The 17375-nt window shown below is 43.2% G+C and overlaps 2 protein-coding genes across 3 annotated transcripts; one reads left to right on the top strand and one right to left on the bottom strand.

Annotated features, from left to right (window-relative positions):
- The first annotated feature begins 556 nt into the window (after window positions 1–556).
- On the top strand, window positions 557–3683 carry nat9 (N-acetyltransferase 9 (GCN5-related, putative)). 2 transcript variants are annotated; one of them, XM_055931151.1, is made up of 7 exons: window positions 557–657; window positions 1018–1110; window positions 1460–1569; window positions 1783–1923; window positions 2084–2143; window positions 2280–2374; window positions 2671–3683. In XM_055931151.1, exons 2-7 carry the CDS (start codon window positions 1034–1036, stop codon window positions 2830–2832), a joined length of 645 nt encoding a protein of 214 aa, XP_055787126.1. In that variant the 5' UTR covers window positions 557–657; window positions 1018–1033; the 3' UTR covers window positions 2833–3683. The 2 variants fall into 2 exon arrangements, with proteins under 2 accessions (XP_055787126.1, XP_055787116.1); XM_055931141.1 differs by having other exon boundaries at window positions 648–815.
- A 104-nt stretch (window positions 3684–3787) lies between these two features.
- On the bottom strand, window positions 3788–9710 carry LOC129860586 (leucine-rich repeat-containing protein 59-like). The gene is made up of 8 exons (XM_055931129.1): window positions 9452–9710; window positions 9057–9167; window positions 8722–8781; window positions 7401–7559; window positions 6223–6327; window positions 5862–5934; window positions 4779–4973; window positions 3788–4680 (listed from the first exon to the last, which is right to left on the bottom strand). Exons 2-8 carry the CDS (start codon window positions 9153–9155, stop codon window positions 4337–4339), a joined length of 1035 nt encoding a protein of 344 aa, XP_055787104.1. The 5' UTR covers window positions 9156–9167; window positions 9452–9710; the 3' UTR covers window positions 3788–4336.
- Window positions 9711–17375: the final 7665 nt, after the last annotated feature.

The following is a 17375-nucleotide window of genomic DNA, read 5'->3' as shown; positions in this document are numbered from 1 at the left end:
CATTTGCCTCCAAATATGGCCCGCAGGGATTCCCCAAAGGGCATAAGGTGACGGTAAGTGGACGAGGGTGTGTCTTTTATGACTTTTAAACACAACCTTAGGCTGCATTTCAAACTCAAAAGTCGACGGCCCTAAACCCTCAGCCCTTGGGTGAATCTCCGTGGCTATATTTGTCATCGGCCCAAATGAAGCCAAGCAAGTGAAGTTTGCAACGTAAGCTACTATCATACAGTAGGCGTATATTAATAATGATATAGTTAATATTAGTAGACATGCAATCATAATTGACTGCAGCGAATATAAAGCACACACAAGCTACCGGTCGCTGAAAACACAATCATCGCGGGATGAACGAGTGATGAATTCGTTCGCAAGGGCGGTCCATTTAAAATTAATTATTTTCTCCCTCGTACCTTGTCCTGCAAGTGTATAGTCGTCAGACGTCATGAAAGGTCATCAGAAGTGTCCACTTAATTTGAGGGCCGAGGGTATAGGGTGTGTCTTTTAAGTGTTTGGAAAGCAGCCCTAGAATTTTGACTGAGCCATGATTGATCGCACACTCCAGAACAGTAGGTGGCGGCATGCACCTTTAACGTATGTTTGCGAACCGCCATGATATCATAGAAGAAGAATAAGGAAGTAGCTATTTTTTCAGAGGTAAGTAGCCAGTTAGTTAGCTAGGAAAACTGACAACTGTAACGTTAGCTACTAAAACATGACAACATGGCACAGATTTCGTTATGGAAAGTCTCTAATGAAAGATCTCATCACCTGCATATCTAACAAATGCCAATGAGATTACGTCTAGTTAGCTAGTAAGTAGCTAGCTGCCTAGTTTTGCTGACATGAATGAATAGCTAGCTTGTGAAGTTGTCTCTGGCGAGCTGTTCCAACGACAGAAAATCCAAATAAATGCTTTGTCAGCAAATAACATACAATTATCCATACCAGACAAACATATGGATAGTTAGCTAGATAACTAACGTTAGCTTATGTTTGTGTCGCCTGTCGTGTCAGTCAGGTAACACTCATCATGAGAATAAACGAAGATACCTTACTGGAGGGGAAAAGCGTCGTACTGGTGCCTTACAACGCAGATCATGTACCCAGGTAGGAAAAAAAACGAATTTTATCAATTCACTGTCATTGATTGTCCCGCTGTAATTGCTTATTCTAGTCGTGAAATCACATATTGTTTGTTTTGGTGCATCCTATACAAAGATTACGTTCTGTTGCAGAATGTAATAATTAGCAGTAGTATATTATATAGGCTTGCACTTATACATTATTTACCTGCATCTGTTTTTCACCATTTACCTTTTATCTACCTGTTCTCCCGTCTGTGTGGTTGCAGCTACTACCCGTGGATCAGCTCTCCTGATCTCCTATCTGTATCTACCTGTCCCTTTCTGCACCCGTGACCTGTGCATGTATCTATATATCTACCTCTCCATGACAGGTACCACCAGTGGATGGGCTGTCCTGAGCTGCAGCAGCTGACTGCATCTGAGCCGCTGACTTTGGAGCAGGAGTATGACATGCAGAGGAGCTGGAGGGAGGATGATGACAGTGAGCCTTCGTCATACACACACACACAAGCTGTGGTATTTTAAGGCGCTCTTTAGGATGGTCTCTACACTTTAACGCCCTTATTGTAGTCACTCCGTCTTGCTCTCTCTCTCTCATGAATGTTTCATGTATGTAGGGTCTTGACCCAGTAAAGGGGATTTTAAAATACACTTTTTTAGTTTCTTGTTTTGATTCCCAAACTCTGTTTTTCAGAGTGCACCTTCATCATCCTGGATAAACAACGGTGGGCGGACCCTGCCGTACAGGAAGAGCAGTGCATGGTGGGAGATGTCAACATCTTCCTGACGGACCCCAGTGACTCCTCCCTCGCTGAGCTGGAGATCATGATCGCAGGTCACACACACACACCTATAATAAATGTGTAATAAACATGCTACAACAAGGGTGCACAATTTCACTCGTTCCTTGTTGGCACTCAGTTTGTCAATTAATGTAATTGGTCACATACTCCTGGGTTTCTATCAGTCACACAGCTTTTGCATGTCCTGTGTAGAGCCCAGTTACAGAGGAAAAGGCCTGGGAAAAGAGGTCACACGGATGATGATCTGCTACGGTACGTACAGAGATATTTCACTGACAGAAATTTAGATTAATATTGAGATTTTAAAATGTTTAGAATTTAGAATCAGGGTTTTGGAACATTGTGATTGTGCTGCCATAGTAACAGCTGTGCTGTGTTCCGTTGTCAGGGGTGACCAAACTTGGGATCCGGAAGTTTGAGGCGAAGATCGGTCTGGACAACAAAGTCAGCATTGCCATGTTCAAAAGGTTCCACTTCCACGAGGTAAGCAGGGTTTTATGTGGTGTTAATCACATCCCCTACCAGGGGAAAACTTTATAAACGACTGCAATATGTTGGTCATCCTTACTTTAGTTATTTAAAGAAGGATTATTATAGCTCTGTATATCAGTTCAGTTTCCCCAACTCAAAGGCTACGTTGAAAACACTGAAATTGTTCAAGTGTATTTATTGTATATGCAGTCAGAGTACCTCATTTCTCTAGGTCTTTTCCAAAGTATGATACTCTTGTAGCTGTATATTCACCCTAACCCCTAGCCCTTGACTTCTGCCCCCTGCAGCTGTCAGTGAGCGAGGTGTTCCGGGAGGTCACCCTGGGCATGACGGTGGACCAGGCGGTGCGGACCCGGCTGCTGGGGGACATGGCTTTCATGCAGGAGAGAGAGTACAGGAAGGACCGGGACAGCCGGCAGGAAGTGACGTCGTCACACGCCACCCTGTGAACCACTGCTGCTACAGATTCGCTACCCTCCTCCTTCCCGACGTGTGCGTTCATTCACTCCCCCCCCATTTAGAAAGCATTGGATGGGTGTAATCATGGGTTAGACTAGAGGGACTTTAACACATTTTCTACCTCTGTCCATTCCTTTTAAATCCATAGGGGGAAGGGGCAGTGTACAGGTGCACACTTCGAGGAGAAGAAACAGAATTTGGCTTTGGTAGAAGATGCACTTAGGCACAGATCTAGGATCAGCACCCCCTCACCCAATCTTAACCATTAGGGAGGGAATGTAAGACTGACTCTAGATCAGCGCTTAGGGGCAACTTCCTCCTGTCAGACAAAGGCATTCTGGGTACAGTCGAATACCTGGAATGGAGAGTTTAATTGGGCGAAGGACCCCATGGCCTGTGGCTGCTATAGGCTACCGTTGAACGGAACTCTGTGTTGTTTATACATGGCCGGGGAAAACTCCAGGCCTCAAATCTAATAACCATAATAATAGTTAATGGCTACTCAGTGGGTCTACAAAGGATTCCCTGAACTCTATTCACGCTTGCTATCTAGACTCCACACAGCACAGTAGATTTTCTGATGGTGATACGCCCTGTCAGAAACACTGTTCATAGAAGTACAGTTTTCACCCATATAATGGGACAAAGTTATTTGTATTGTGCTTGGATGATAATGTATTGTAGAGCTTGTAGTCAGTAGTCGTCTACCTATTCCAATCGTGTCAAGTGTCTTACGTCTTTTATTTTTACAGAAACTTATATTTGCCATCCAAGGTTGTTTGTCAGTGTTTTGTAACTCTACAAATGTACTATGTAGATATTAAAATTGCCAAAGTGGTAAGAGGTTTTTCCCCCCAATTATATTTATGGGTTTTCCATTGATTCAATCAACTGAGGCATGCCATGATGCTCCATTGTCATGTACACGTCTCTAAACAAAGACAATTCTCAAGCTTATAGCCATTTATTAATGTTGACCGTCCTTGAGCAGAGATGACGCATTACAAAACCAAGTGTAGCCAATTTACCCCAGATCTAAGATGCACAGATTAATGCAGCACAGGCGGGGCCTGTCGCTATTGTCCAATCCCAAATCAACCCCTACCTTTTACGCCCTGTGCACCAGTGTAGACTTGAAAGGAATAGGACAGGTATAAGCAGTATATAGTTGCTTCATCTTGCCCTCTATTAGGCAAGTGGATTTCCATCATATTGAATGCCAGTACACCTATCCAGATCTTTCAGTTCTACAGTGGCTGGGAGTTGACTTGGGAGTGTGCATGTGTCACAGGGCAAGTCTCCAATCACACCCTATTCCTTTTTAATAGTGAACTATTTTGGACTAGAGTCACATACTGTAGGGAACTAGGGTGTAAGTGAATTTTGACGCAGCCAGCCACTGGTTAAAAACAGAGAGCATACCAGGAGCGACGACAGGACAATTCCATAGGAATTTAAGCTGATCGTACATTTTTCATTCTCGTCAGTCCATCCTCAGTTTTCTACCGTTTCCATGGGTTCCGTTGCCGTGGGTACGACTCCGAGCGGCTCCATGAGTTGTGGCACCAGAGAAGACAGTTTCTGCAGCAGCTCTCTGGCTCTGATATCCACTTCCTCCACCAGCTCTCTGACTCTCACATCTACTTCCTGTTCCCGGACCCAGGAGAGGCCGTCATCCACAGCAATGTTGATTGGCACACAGACTGCCTCCTCCTTTAGCCCCGTCAGTTGACACACCCCCACGACGCCAGCCAATCCCAGCAGGAGGAGCTTGAACAGCAAGCCAATAAGAGAGCGTCTTTGGGCTTTGGGGGCGGATTCAGCTGCTGCTTTCTTATCTGGAGAGAGAGATGGGAGTAAGTCACGTGCGCTGTGTAGTCAACATGTGAGCTGCACGACTGCATTAAGGACAACCTGGAACACGCCCATTGCATACCTGCTGCCATCTGTCCATTCCTCTTTTTCTTCTCCTCTTTTCTCTTATTCTTCTGTTCCTGGATGGCCAAGGCAGCCATGTGAGCGTTGTACTCCTTCCTCTTCCTCTCCTTCTCCTCTGCCTTGTCTCGTTTACGCGCCTCCTTCTCTTTCACCTCCCTCTCTCTCTGCTTCATCTCTTTCTTCTTCTCCAGTTCTAATGCGATGAGGGATGGACGAAAGAAAATAGATTAACAGTTAAATGTGCCATTCAGTTTATATCCCGAACCCAAACTGTAACGAGATAGAAATTCGTAAGCTTTGACGTTCACTTTCTATCATGTTCAATGTACTGAGTGTACAAAACATTAGGAACACCTTCCTAATATTGAGTTTCACCCCCTTTTACCCGCAGAACAACCTCAATTCACCTGGGCATGGACTCTACGAGGTGTCAAGCGTTCCACAGGGATGCTGGCCCATGTTGACTCCAATGCTTGTGACAAATTGACTGGATGTCCTTTGGGAGGTGGACCATTCTTGATACACACGAGAAACTATTGAGCATGAAAAACCTAGCAGCGTTGCAGTTAAATCTTTTGTCTTGCCCATTCACCCTCTGAATGGCACACACACAATATATGTCTCAATTCTCTCAAGGCTTAAAAATCCTTCTTTAACCTGTCTCTTCCCCTTCATCTACACTGAAGTGGATTTAACATGTGATATCTATAAGAGATCGCTTTCACCTGGTCAGTCCATGTCATGGAAAGAGCAGGTGTTCCTGCCCCGCGGCTTCCGTTAACGTTTTTTGTCTGGTTCAATGATTACCCAGTGAGGAATAATAATGTTTATCGAATGTATTCAAATTCCACACTATAAGCATGGAAAGCTATAAAGTCAGTAATATCAGCTGCTCTGTGCTAACAATGTTAAAACACTATGAAATAACACGAGCGAACCCATAGCCACTAGGGCAGGAAATGGCAGCCTATTCCCTACATAGGGCTCTGGTCAGAAGTACTGCACTACATAAGGAATTGGGTGTCATTTTGGACACAGACTTAGGTTGACTGACCACTGGCACCTGCATTGTAGTACCCACCTTTGTCCTTTAGGAAGCGCCGCTCCCTCTCTTTGTCCACCTCGTCCTGAAGGATCCTCATGTGCTGGAGAACCTACAATCATATTGTAGTCTAAATGATATTGCACCATGCTGGAACCAAATAACTCTAGTCTGTCACAACATTTCCTTCCTCCCCAATTCTCCCTTAATTTCTCATATTTCTTCATCTCTACTTCCCTTCCTACCTCTTATTCCCTCCCTCAGTCCATCTTTTCCTCCCTACCTCCCTGCTTCTTTTAACAATGAATAAGCTTTATCAACTTCCATTGTCCTCCAAGAGTTGTGGAATCTCCTCTACTTCCCTCTGCCTCCCTTCCCACCGCCTCCCTCCCAGTCTTACCCTGGCAGCACATTGTTTACACTGTTTTTCATCCAGACAGTCTCCTGCAGCCTTCGCCAGGTTGATTTCCAGAGGGTTGTCCTTTAGATCCAGCCACTTCAGGTTCTATACACACACACACACACACACACACACACACACACACACACACACACAGGAAAAAAATAAGCCTGTTGCGATTGTGTGAATTGTTTTCTGTCTTCAACCTCTGTCCATATGCTACTGTGGTCATGTTGGAGTTTACAGAGTTCAAAGATAGCTGGCTTATCCTTATTGTAGTTTACTGTATAGTCTTGGACATGAAAGGGATGTATGACTCACTGTTTTTAAACCTGTTTGTAATGAACAAACAATAGAACTTTCTGATTGTTGTAAAAGGTTATGGATTGGTTGATTACAGTTATCCTTTCCTACTGTTGATGGGCGGATTCAAAGTTTATTCCCAGGGCTTTACTAATGTTTCTGCCAAAAAGTTATTAAGTATCAGTAAATAAGACTATATATTATAGAATTAAGCAGATTACTATACTAATGATGATGTTAATGAATAATAGTGTTGAAAATGCCAGGAGAATAGAGGGACTTTAGGGACACGGGGTGAATATGTTTTTCATACCAGCGCATCATTTAAAGCTTGTATTGCTTCCTGGAACATAGGAACACTATGTCCCTCTGGCTTGAGACATTAACACAATCAAATGGTTGCATAAGCAGGTTCTCTGGGCTGTCTGTACACTGATGTTTGGGAAAGGTCTATTTTTCCTCTATTTACATGAGAAATGTAAGTCATCACCAACTAATTTTGCCAAGTCAGCAGCATTTCCACATACACAAATTATGCCCACTTAGTTGGGACTGGTGATTGCTTTGAATACATTCTCTCTAGTTCTTAGTCCAACTTATTTCCAGCAGAATTGTATCAATGAACATGGGCCTTATATTGTGCTGTAGTTTCCCTGCTATAACTATTACTCTAGAAGAGCTTGGTAATGATGGGAACTAACTACTACACCCAGGCAGATATGTTTCATTATCTGTGTCATTCTGTAACACGGGTGCCAATGGTGAAACATGCTTCCCCCTTTAAAAAATGCTAAGTTCAGTGATTAGATACGGTTTAGTATCGTGAGGTCCCTGACAATTCCCAGCCCTATTGTGTGTGTGTGTTTGTTACCCACCTTGAGCTGGGAGAAGCTGACAGGCAGAATGGTCAGCTTGTTGTTGTACAGGTCCAGGTGTTGCAAGTTGCCAAGGCGACCGAGATCATCAGGTAGAACGGTCATGAGGTTCTTACTAAGGTCCACCTTGACCAAGTGACTCAGGCTGCAGAACTCCAGCTGGACACACACACACACACTGTTATGTACAGTCTGTAATAATCATTTCTCTCCACTCCTATTGCAATGTTCCACCATGGCGCCTATGATCCACTGACAGGAGACAGTGGAATGTCTGCACAAGTGCAACACTCAGAGGAAACTCAAGGTACTGCACACTACTTCTGCTACCCCCTACGCGTCTTCTCTCCTGCTCTACCCGCACATCTCTCCTCCTTTACTTCATTATAGTACAACTCCTTGACCATCGAGCTGGGTTGGCTACTAATGTCAGTGACATTAGCCAGTTGTCTTCAGGCGGGAGCAACAGAGTGAGCAGTCTTTAGTTCCAGCCTAGCACGAACACAACTGACCGAACTGAAGGCTGTGGTGACAAGCATTTGGCTTTGGAGCTGGGTTCATTCTTGCCTAATAAATCAGACTGCAGTTTCCATCCAATTGGCGACAGATTTTCATGCAAATATTCTAAAATCTGCATAAAGTAAATATGCACATTTTCCCACCAGTGGTGTGTTACCACCAAACTGACTTGTTGCGGATAAAAAGCAGTGTGTGATGACGTAGTGCACATAATAGGTACTTTAAATTGCTTACAATTTCATGTACCGAATAAAAAGTTCAATGTGTTTCCATTGCATTTTCAACTCTACCGATCATTTTGTCACAAAGACTGTTGCGTTAAATAGCAAATGTGCCCACTCTGGTCTTGGAAAGTGTGCATAGCCCACAGCTCGCAGATACAGTGCAGGTAGGCTAGCCTACAAAATGAGATTATAATGAATAAAAGAGATTATTTTTATTTGTCAAATGGCTGCCAAAGATAGATCGATCATGTCACCAGAATAAGACCCTTGATATTTATTGGAAAGGAGCAACAAACTCATCACCGTGCACTTTCACCATCCTGTGAAGTTCCTCATTACATATTTTATCTGAAGCCTAATAAACTGCATGCTTCGTACTGGGAGGACCACACAAATGTCATTGCGTGACTTCAAGTTTGCTTCTATATGATGGTTATTATATCAATATTTGGGCATTAAGGTGTTTCCACCGCCATTTCTCACATAAATTTGTTTTTATATGTAAATGTGTGTGGCTATGCTGTACACAATGGAAAGAATCACCACCTTTGGGACTAGGTTAACTCAAGGTTACTCACAGGCAGGGAGGTGATATTGTTGCAGGACAGGTCCAGGACTGTGACTTTAGGGAAGGCAGCCTGAAACACACACACAAGTGTATGACAACATGACTATTCCATACTAGTTGCGCCTTGTGGGAGGAGCTAAAGGAGGACAGGCTCATTGTAATGGATGGAATGGAATAAATGGAACGCTATCAAACACATGGAAACCACATGTTTGACTCCATTCCATTTGTTATATTCCAGCCATTATAATGAGCCTGTTCACCTGTAGCTCATTCCACCAGTCTCCACTGTTGCCTACAATATATGGCTTTATAAAGGTAATGTGTGTGTCGTTGTGGGCCTACTAGTTCTTTAACAGGAACTTCAGTGAGGTTACAGAGACTCAGATCCATCTCGTTGCCATCGATTTTGTCCTTCAGATTCAACACCTTATTTTTACTCATCCTGAGTTTTGGCTGGGGGAGAATACACATGATTTTGTAAACAGAAACTTTCATAGCTAATAGAATAGTTAACTGACATGGTGATTATGGTTTGCTAGCTGCTGTATCCTACCTAGCCAACATGCTATTTAACGTAAACTACGTTGTTGCAATGTTATTATTTTACTGTCGTTGTAATCACTTCTTAGCTAAACTGACTAACGTTAGTTAGCTACAAATTGACTTTCTTTTCTGGTCGCTACAGTGACTACACAGCAATGTAATCTTTTCTTGGTAACGTTAGTCAAAGTACTCACATGTTTCACTGAGATATCACAACCGTTTTCAAGCGTCTCAGACCTTCTATGCCTACTAATAAATACTCCACGAATCTCTACTTTAAAGACAGTTGGCAAAATATTCGTACAGTGCGATTAAATCGCTGACAAATATAATTTGTGTGGCGTTAGTTGTTACAATGAAAATCCACGTCATTCATTGAACTCGCAGTCCAGTTGGCTGTGGGGCAATGACGCGACATTTCAGAGCATTATCGCCACCTACAGCTTTGGAGGAGCAACTGGCAAGTCTCTCACACGAACACACACATGAAGGTATTTTTTTTTTTATTGTTGTTCAGCATGGTCTACAATACAATTATTTAGTTGAAAAATGACATGAAAAGCACACAGTTTATTATAACCAGGAACAAAGTTGGGTAACATAAGTACTCTTTCTATAGTGCTTGAAAGGAAGATGCCTTGTCCGTTGTACAACTGAATGCCTTCAACTGAAATGTGTCTTCCGCATTTAACCCAATCTCTCTGAATTAGAGAGGTGCAGGGGTCTGCCTTAATCGACATCCACGTCTTTGGCCTCCAGGGAACAGTGAACTGCCTTGCTCAGGGGCAGAACGACAGATTTTTACCTTGTCAGCTAGGGGATTCGATCCAGCAACCTTTCGGTTACTAGCCTGACACTCTAACCACTAGGCAGGTACACTTTGATATTTTCTTAATTTGTATTTATTTAGCCAGGATAGTCCACTCAGTAACAAATGCCACTGTTTTCCAGGGAGTTAATTGAAAGAATCAATTAAAACACACCATACACTGAAGCATATACAGCACAGGAGGTTGGTGCACCTTATTAATTGGGGAGGACAGGCTTGTGGTAATGGCTGGAGTGGAAATTAGTGGAATTGTATCAAAAACATACAATTTGCCATTCCATTTCATCCATTATTATGAACCGTCCTCCTCTCAGCAGCCTCCACTGATCTAGATATGTGTATAGCTCTTTTGAAGGTGGACATGCTGGCTAGTTGTCATGTGGATAAGTACAGCTTGTTCCAGAGAAATGTTTCAAAGAACTGCAGACTGCCACTAGTAGTGCTAGTAGGTGGGGGTCCTAGTCCCATAGACCTTGGCTGCTGCTCTGGTACGCCCCCTGGAGGACGGGTGGAGACTCCCACCTGAACAGATCTGACGTATTCAGGCAGTTTGTGCTGTGTCGCTTGAAAACAGTCACTAGGCTGTTGTAATGGATCCTGTCCGCCAGTGGTTGGATTACAGCTTTTTGCAGAAGAACCTGTTTATATGTGTTTCTTCTGTGAATGCCCGATCTTGATACGAGCAGCCCTGTTGATGATACGCTGTAGCTGGTTAAAACCTGTCTTATTGCATTGACGTAGGCAGGGACACCATACTGTGGCACAGTCACAGGAGGTTGGTGGCACCTTAATTGTGGAGAACGGGCTCGTGGTAATGACTGGAGCAAAGTAGGCGGGATGGTAACAAATACAACAAACACATGGTTTCCAGGTGTTTGATGCCATTCCATTTGCTCCGTTCTGGTCATTATTGTGAGCTGTTCTCCCCTCAGCAGCCTCCTGTGAGCACAGTAGTCCAGGTGAGTTGTTATCCTGCTGTGGTAGATTGTCAGGAGGATGTCCTTGGAGATGAACAATACACACACTGATAATACATGCAGCTATTGACATCCTAAATTAGCTGTAGGGTCACCTATCTCTAACCCCCAGGTAAGAAAAGTTTGGAAGGTGATCCAGAACAAAAACAGCTCCTGTCAGCTATACAGCACAGTTCAGTTATCCACATCTATGTGATGCATTATGGGCTCCCGAGTGGCGCAGTGGTCTAAGGCACTGCATCTCAGTGCAAGAGGCATTACTGTAGTCCCTGGTTCAAATCCAGGCTGCATCACATCTGGCCGTGATTGGGAGTCCCATAGGGTGGCGCACAATTGTCCCAGCAATTTCTGGTGTAGGCCGTCATTGTCAATAAGAATTTGTTCTTAACTGACTTGCCTTGTTAAATAAAGTTTAAAATAAATAAGTTAGGAGGAATAATGAACAGTCATGAATGCACTTAACATGATCTATAGAAGTAGTAGACTGTCATCATATAGTCAGAGGCATAGAGTACATGTGTTACTAAGTTAATCGAGGAGAGGAAAAGTGGAAACAAAACTGTGCTTGTATGAAATGAGGCTCTCCTTGTCCACAGAGATCTTAGGGAATTGCCTGGTGCCTCACCTCATCAGGGGGTCTCATGAACTTGGCATCATTTTGTTAATTTTTGTTGTCTTGCCTGCTCCTCTGCTCGAGGTCCTCCTCCGCTCGTGAGTAACCCCCACAATGACCGTCCCCACAATGACCATTAGCGGTTGTGACAAATGGAATGGTTTCTGTTTTCTTCCTCCGAATTTAGCTCTCGCTTTTGAACGATTGATGCTATTAGTTATTATGACCCAATTCCTGAAAGCTAAGACTCTCAGGAACACGTACATGTCTTCTATTTCCCTCACATGGTCACAAGACACATTAGAAGGGATTGTGGAAAAACCGCAATTGAAAACAATGCAGATATGTTTTTCTACACATACAATTATTACCCAATGACCTAAATCTTTTGCCAAACTTTTCAATACCTTTCTGATGTATTTCACTCAGGTTTTGACGCAAAAACACAAAATAAATCCACCTTTCTCATATTCAAGTAATTTTACATATTTTCTTATTAGCCTTATGAACATATAAACTGGGTTGCAGTTTCTATCTGTGCTAGAATGGTTAAAAAGGCCATAAAATGAGTATTGGCCCAGAATTTCAATATCAGTGCATCTCTAACTTGCATCCCTAAAAAAACAGATAGAAAGAATGTAGAAATGATAATGGACCTATATATTTAAGCAATAAGGCACAAGGAGATGTGGTATATGACCAATAAACCACGGCTGAGGGCTGTTCTTAGGCACGACGTCCCCACAATGACCGTATGTACATATCCCAACCAGAAGCCATGGATTACAGGCAACATCCGCATTGAGCTAAAGGCTAGAACTGCCGCTTTCAAGGAGAAGGACTAATCAAGTGACTCGAGCCAGCCAGACGAGCTAAATGCCTTTTATGCTCGCTTCAAGGCAAGCAACACTGAAGCATGCACGAGAGCACCAGCTGTTCTGGATGAGTGTGTGATAACGCTCTCGGTAGCCGATGTGAGCAAGACCTTTAAACAGGTCAACATTCACAAAGCCGCGGGGCCAGGTGGATTACCAGGACGTGTACTCAAAGCATGCGTGGACCAACTGGCAACTGTCTTCACTGACATTTTCAACCTCTCCCTGACGGAGTCTGTAATACCTATATGTTTCAAGCAGACCACCATAGTCCCTGTGCCCACAGAAGCGGAAGGTAACCTGTCTAAATGATTTCCGTCCCGTAGTACTCACGTCGGTAGCCATGAAGTGCTTTGAAAGGCTGGTCATGGCTCACATCAACAGCATCCTCCCGGATACCCTAGACCCACTCCAATGCGCATTCTGCCCCAACAGATCCACAGATGACACAATCTCAAACGCACTCCACACTGCCCTTTCCCACCTGGACAAAAGGAACACCTATGTGAGAATGCTGTTCATTGGCTACAACTCAGCGTTCAACACCATAGTGCCCACGAAGCTCATCACAAAGCTAAGGACCCTGAGACTAAATACCTCCCTCTGCAACTGGATCCTGGACTACCCGACGGGCTGCCCCCAGCTGGTAAGGGTAGGCAACAACACATCTGCCACGCTGATCCTCAACACTGGGGCCCCTCAGGGGTGTGTACTTAGTCCCCTCCTGTACTCCCTGTTCACCCACGACTGCGGGGCCAAACACGACTCCAACACCATCATTAAGTTTGCTGACGACACTGACAACGATGAGACCGCCTATAGGGAAGAGGTCAGAGAACTGGCAGTGTGGTGCCAGGACAACAACCTCTCCCTCAATGTGAGCAAGACAAAGGAGCTGATCGTGGACTACAGGAAAAGGTGGGCCGAACAGGCCCCAATTAACATCAACGGGGCTGTAGTGGAGAGTCGAGAGTTTCAAGTTCCTTGGTGTCCACATCATCAACAAACGATCATGGTCCAAACACACCAAGACAGTCATGAAGAGGGCACGACAAAACCTTTTCCCGTTCAGGAGACTGAAAAGATTTGGCATGGGTCCCCAGATCCTCAAAAAGTTCTACAGCTGCACCATCGAGAGCATCCTGAACGATTGCATCACCGCCTGGTATGGCAACTGCTCGGCATTTGACCGTAAGGCGCTACACAGGGTAGTGTGTAAGGCCCAGTACATCACTAGGGCCAAGCTATATAAGGACCTATATAATAGGCGGTGTCAGAGGAAAGCCCATAAAATTGTCAGAGACTCCAGTCACCCAAGTCATAAGACTGTTTTCTCTGCTACCACATGGCAAGCGGTACCGGAGCGCCAAGTCTAGGACCAAAAGGCTCCTTAACAGCTTCTACCCCCAAGCCATAAGACTGCTGAACAATTAATCAAATGGCTACCGGACTATTACATTGACCCCCCATATTTGTTTGTACACTGCTGCTACTCGCTGTTTTATTATCTACGCATAGTCACTTCACCCCTACCTACATATATAAATTACCTAAACTAACCTGTATTTTTTTAAATATATTTTTATATAGTTTATTTGGTAAATATTTTCTTAACTCTTCTTGAACTGCATTGTTGGTTAAGGGCTTGTAAGTAAGCATTTCACGGTAAGGTCTACACTTGTTGAATTCGGCGCATGTGACAAATAAAGTTTGATTTGATGTGAAAGTGTGTCAAATAAGTTGAAAGCACTGTTTGTGGGTGTACCTAACCTTGACAGCAGACAAAGAGCTGTGAATGGATCAACGGTCCACCAATCATGGCCTTGATGGGCTTGGCAACAGTAACAAAGGGTGATGTGTTCAGGTTGGACTGTTCTTGCAATGTCATATGAAAGGGGTCTAGAACATAAATATCTTTATTCTGAGAACATGGCAACCATGTTCTGTTATGTTTGGTGTGACGTTGATGGAATATTCTCCTTACTCTCAGAAAACTAGATACATGAATGTTCTTGCAATGTCCCATAAAACATGTCTAGAACATTAATATTGAATGTTCTCCTAACTCCAATGACAAAACATGCTAAATGGGTTCTCAGGAGGTTTTTGCTAATATAGAATGTTCTCCTAACAGAAAATTGGACACTCAAATATCAGGGGAACATTACAAAAACATTCTCTCTCCCTAGAATTGTTAGTGGGGCCAAAACTAAAATCTTGCTTATGTTTAAGTAGTCTGTCCACGAGAGATTAGATTTCTACTAATACGACTCGGTGCTTCCAATGTCAATGTCCGCGATAGGAATAATGTCAGGAGCCGCTAGTGGATTTGACAGTTCCAACGCAGTTACACCTCCGACACCACCCTAACAAAATACATTATATACTATGAAGTTGTTGGTTTTTGCTGAACTGACTGAATCTAGGCCTGGCAGTAATGAAATGACTGCCCCTGGCAAAAGCCCCTCTTAACCATCTGAACAAAATGTGTTTGTGTTCAGTCAACAACCGGTCAATGAGACTGTGTGTTTGTGTGTGTGTCGGTGTTGGTGTCTGTGCCTATCTTTGTTGAGGGGATATTAATGTAGTAAATAATCACTCTAATATTTAATGAATGTACATGTGCACGCTCGCACGCACACACACACACACACAAAGACATTAACGTTCTGTGGGAATAAAGATGACATATAGCATTAATTTGAAGGTGTACGTTTCCCATGAAACAGATAGTACATCTGGTTCCACTAAAGAGAGTTTTGTGTGTGAAAAGACTATTAGAACCATGTGGAGAAATGACCAGTCAACATTCTGTCGCCACCATATAAGTCTCCATTCTGGAATGTAAGCATGGCTGTTCTGTTCTAGAACCCTGACCAAGCTCATTCACAATCTCAATGCATGAGACATTGCTCCCTTCACAAATAAATCGAGGGCACTATATAGGGAATAGGGTGTCATTTGGAGACAATGGGAAGGTCTCAATAGCATACTCCTCACATACTCTCTCCTCATTTTTTTCTCAAAACTCATTGGATGAGAAAGCCAGAGGTCCCTCCACTCTGACCTCCTCCAATGGGTTTTGAGAAGAAACAAGGAGAGGAGAAGATGCAAGGAGTATACAATTGAGATAGGAATACCTAGGATAGGATAAAGTAATCCTTCTAACCCCCCCCCCCCCCCCCCTTAAAAGATTTAGATGCACTATTGTAAAGTGGTTGTTCCACTGGATATCATAAGGTGAATGCACCAATTTGTAAGTCGCTCTGGATAAGAGCGTCTGCTAAATGACTTAAATGTAATGTAAATGAGATCGTCCCATAATGACAATACAGAAAGGTCAGAGGTGTGTACCACTGTGGGTACTCTACAGGGGAGTTGAGACTGACCTAGACTTTCATGTTTTACTCTACAATCGCCTCATGCACCGCAAAGTATATTCCCTAGGTAACAGCTAGAAGTGCATTCAGTGTTGCACTTCAAAACCATGAATCATTTCACATACAGTACCAGTCAAAAGTTTGGACACTCCTACTCATTCAAAACTACGAAATAACACATATGGAATCATGTACTAACCAAAAAAGTGTTAAAACAAATCAAATAACATATTTTATATTTGAGATTCTTCAAACTAGCCACCCTTTGCCTTGATGACAGCTTTGCACACTCTTGGCATTCTCTCAACCAGCTTCATGAGGTAGTCACCTGGAATGCATTTCAACTAACAGGTGTGCCTTGTTAAAAGTTAATTTGTGGAATTTCTTCCCATCTTAATGCATTTGAGCCAATCAGTTGTGTTGTGACAAGGTAGGGGTGGTATACAGAAGATAGCACTATTTGGTAAAAGACCAAGTCCATTTTATGGCAGGAACAGCTCAAATAAGCAAAGAGAAACAACAGTTCATCATTACTTTAAGACATGAAGGTCAGTCATTGCGAAACATTTCAAGAACTTTGAACGTTTCTTCAAGTGCAGTCGCAAAAACCATCAATCGCTATGATGAAACTGTCTTTCATGAGGACAGCCACAGGAAAGGAAGCCCCAGAGTTACCTCTGCTGCAGAGGATATGTTCATTAGAGCTACCAGCCTCAGAAATAGCGGCCCAAATAAAAGCTTCAGAGTTTAAGTAACAGACACATCACAACATCAACTGTTCAGAGGAGACTGCGTGAATCAGGCCTTCATGGTTGAATTGCTGAAAAGAAACCACTACTAAAAGACTCCAATAAGAAGAAGAAACTTGCTTGGGCCAAGAAACACGAGCAATGGACATTAGACCGGTGGAAATCTGGTGTTTGGTCTGATGAGTCCATTTGTTTTTCAACAGGAAAATTACCCAACACACCTCCAGGCAGTGTAAGGGCTATTTGACCAAGAAGGAGAGTGATGGAGTGCTGCATCAGATGACCTGGCCTCCACCCAATTGAGATAAAATCAAATTTATTTGTCACATGCGCCGAATACAACAGGTGTAGTAGACCTTACAGTGAAATGCTTACTTACAAGCCCTTAACCAACAATGCTGTTTTAAGAAAATACCGAAGAGTGTGCAAAGCTGTCATCAAGGCAAAGGGTGGCTACTTTGAAGAATCTAAAATCTATTTTGATTTGTTTAACTTTTTTTTTTACGACATGATCCCATATGTGCTATTTCATAGTTGTGATGTCTTTACTATTATTCTACAAATGTAGAAAATAGTAAAAATAAACAAACATCCTTGAATGGGTAGGTGTGTCCAAACTTTTGACTGGTACTGTATAATCATCCACATAATAAACACATTTTTTGTTTAAACAAATAAAACACAGAACACGTGAC

Source organism: Salvelinus fontinalis, chromosome 1, assembly GCF_029448725.1.
Source record: "Salvelinus fontinalis isolate EN_2023a chromosome 1, ASM2944872v1, whole genome shotgun sequence".
Classification (NCBI taxonomy): Eukaryota; Metazoa; Chordata; class Actinopteri; order Salmoniformes; family Salmonidae; genus Salvelinus; species Salvelinus fontinalis.
Note: the sequence above shows the minus strand (reverse complement) of the source record. Positions and strands in the feature narration are given on the sequence as shown.

Excerpts from the sequence above, each read along its gene's own strand:
- nat9 (XM_055931141.1), top strand. The coding sequence starts at position 787 with ATGCCAATGAGATTACGTCTAGTTAGCTA. Across the intron at positions 1,111-1,459 it reads AACGCAGATCATGTACCCAG|GTACCACCAGTGGATGGGCT; the intron begins GTAGGAAAAAAA and ends TCTCCATGACAG. Across the intron at positions 1,924-2,083 it reads GCTGGAGATCATGATCGCAG|AGCCCAGTTACAGAGGAAAA; the intron begins GTCACACACACA and ends TGTCCTGTGTAG.
- LOC129860586 (XM_055931129.1), bottom strand. The coding sequence starts at position 9,155 with ATGAGTAAAAATAAGGTGTTGAATCTGAAGGACAAAATCGATGGCAAC. Across the intron at positions 6,328-7,400 it reads TCAGCTTCTCCCAGCTCAAG|AACCTGAAGTGGCTGGATCT; the intron begins GTGGGTAACAAA and ends GTGTGTGTATAG. Across the intron at positions 5,935-6,222 it reads GTAAACAATGTGCTGCCAGG|GTTCTCCAGCACATGAGGAT; the intron begins GTAAGACTGGGA and ends ATATGATTGTAG.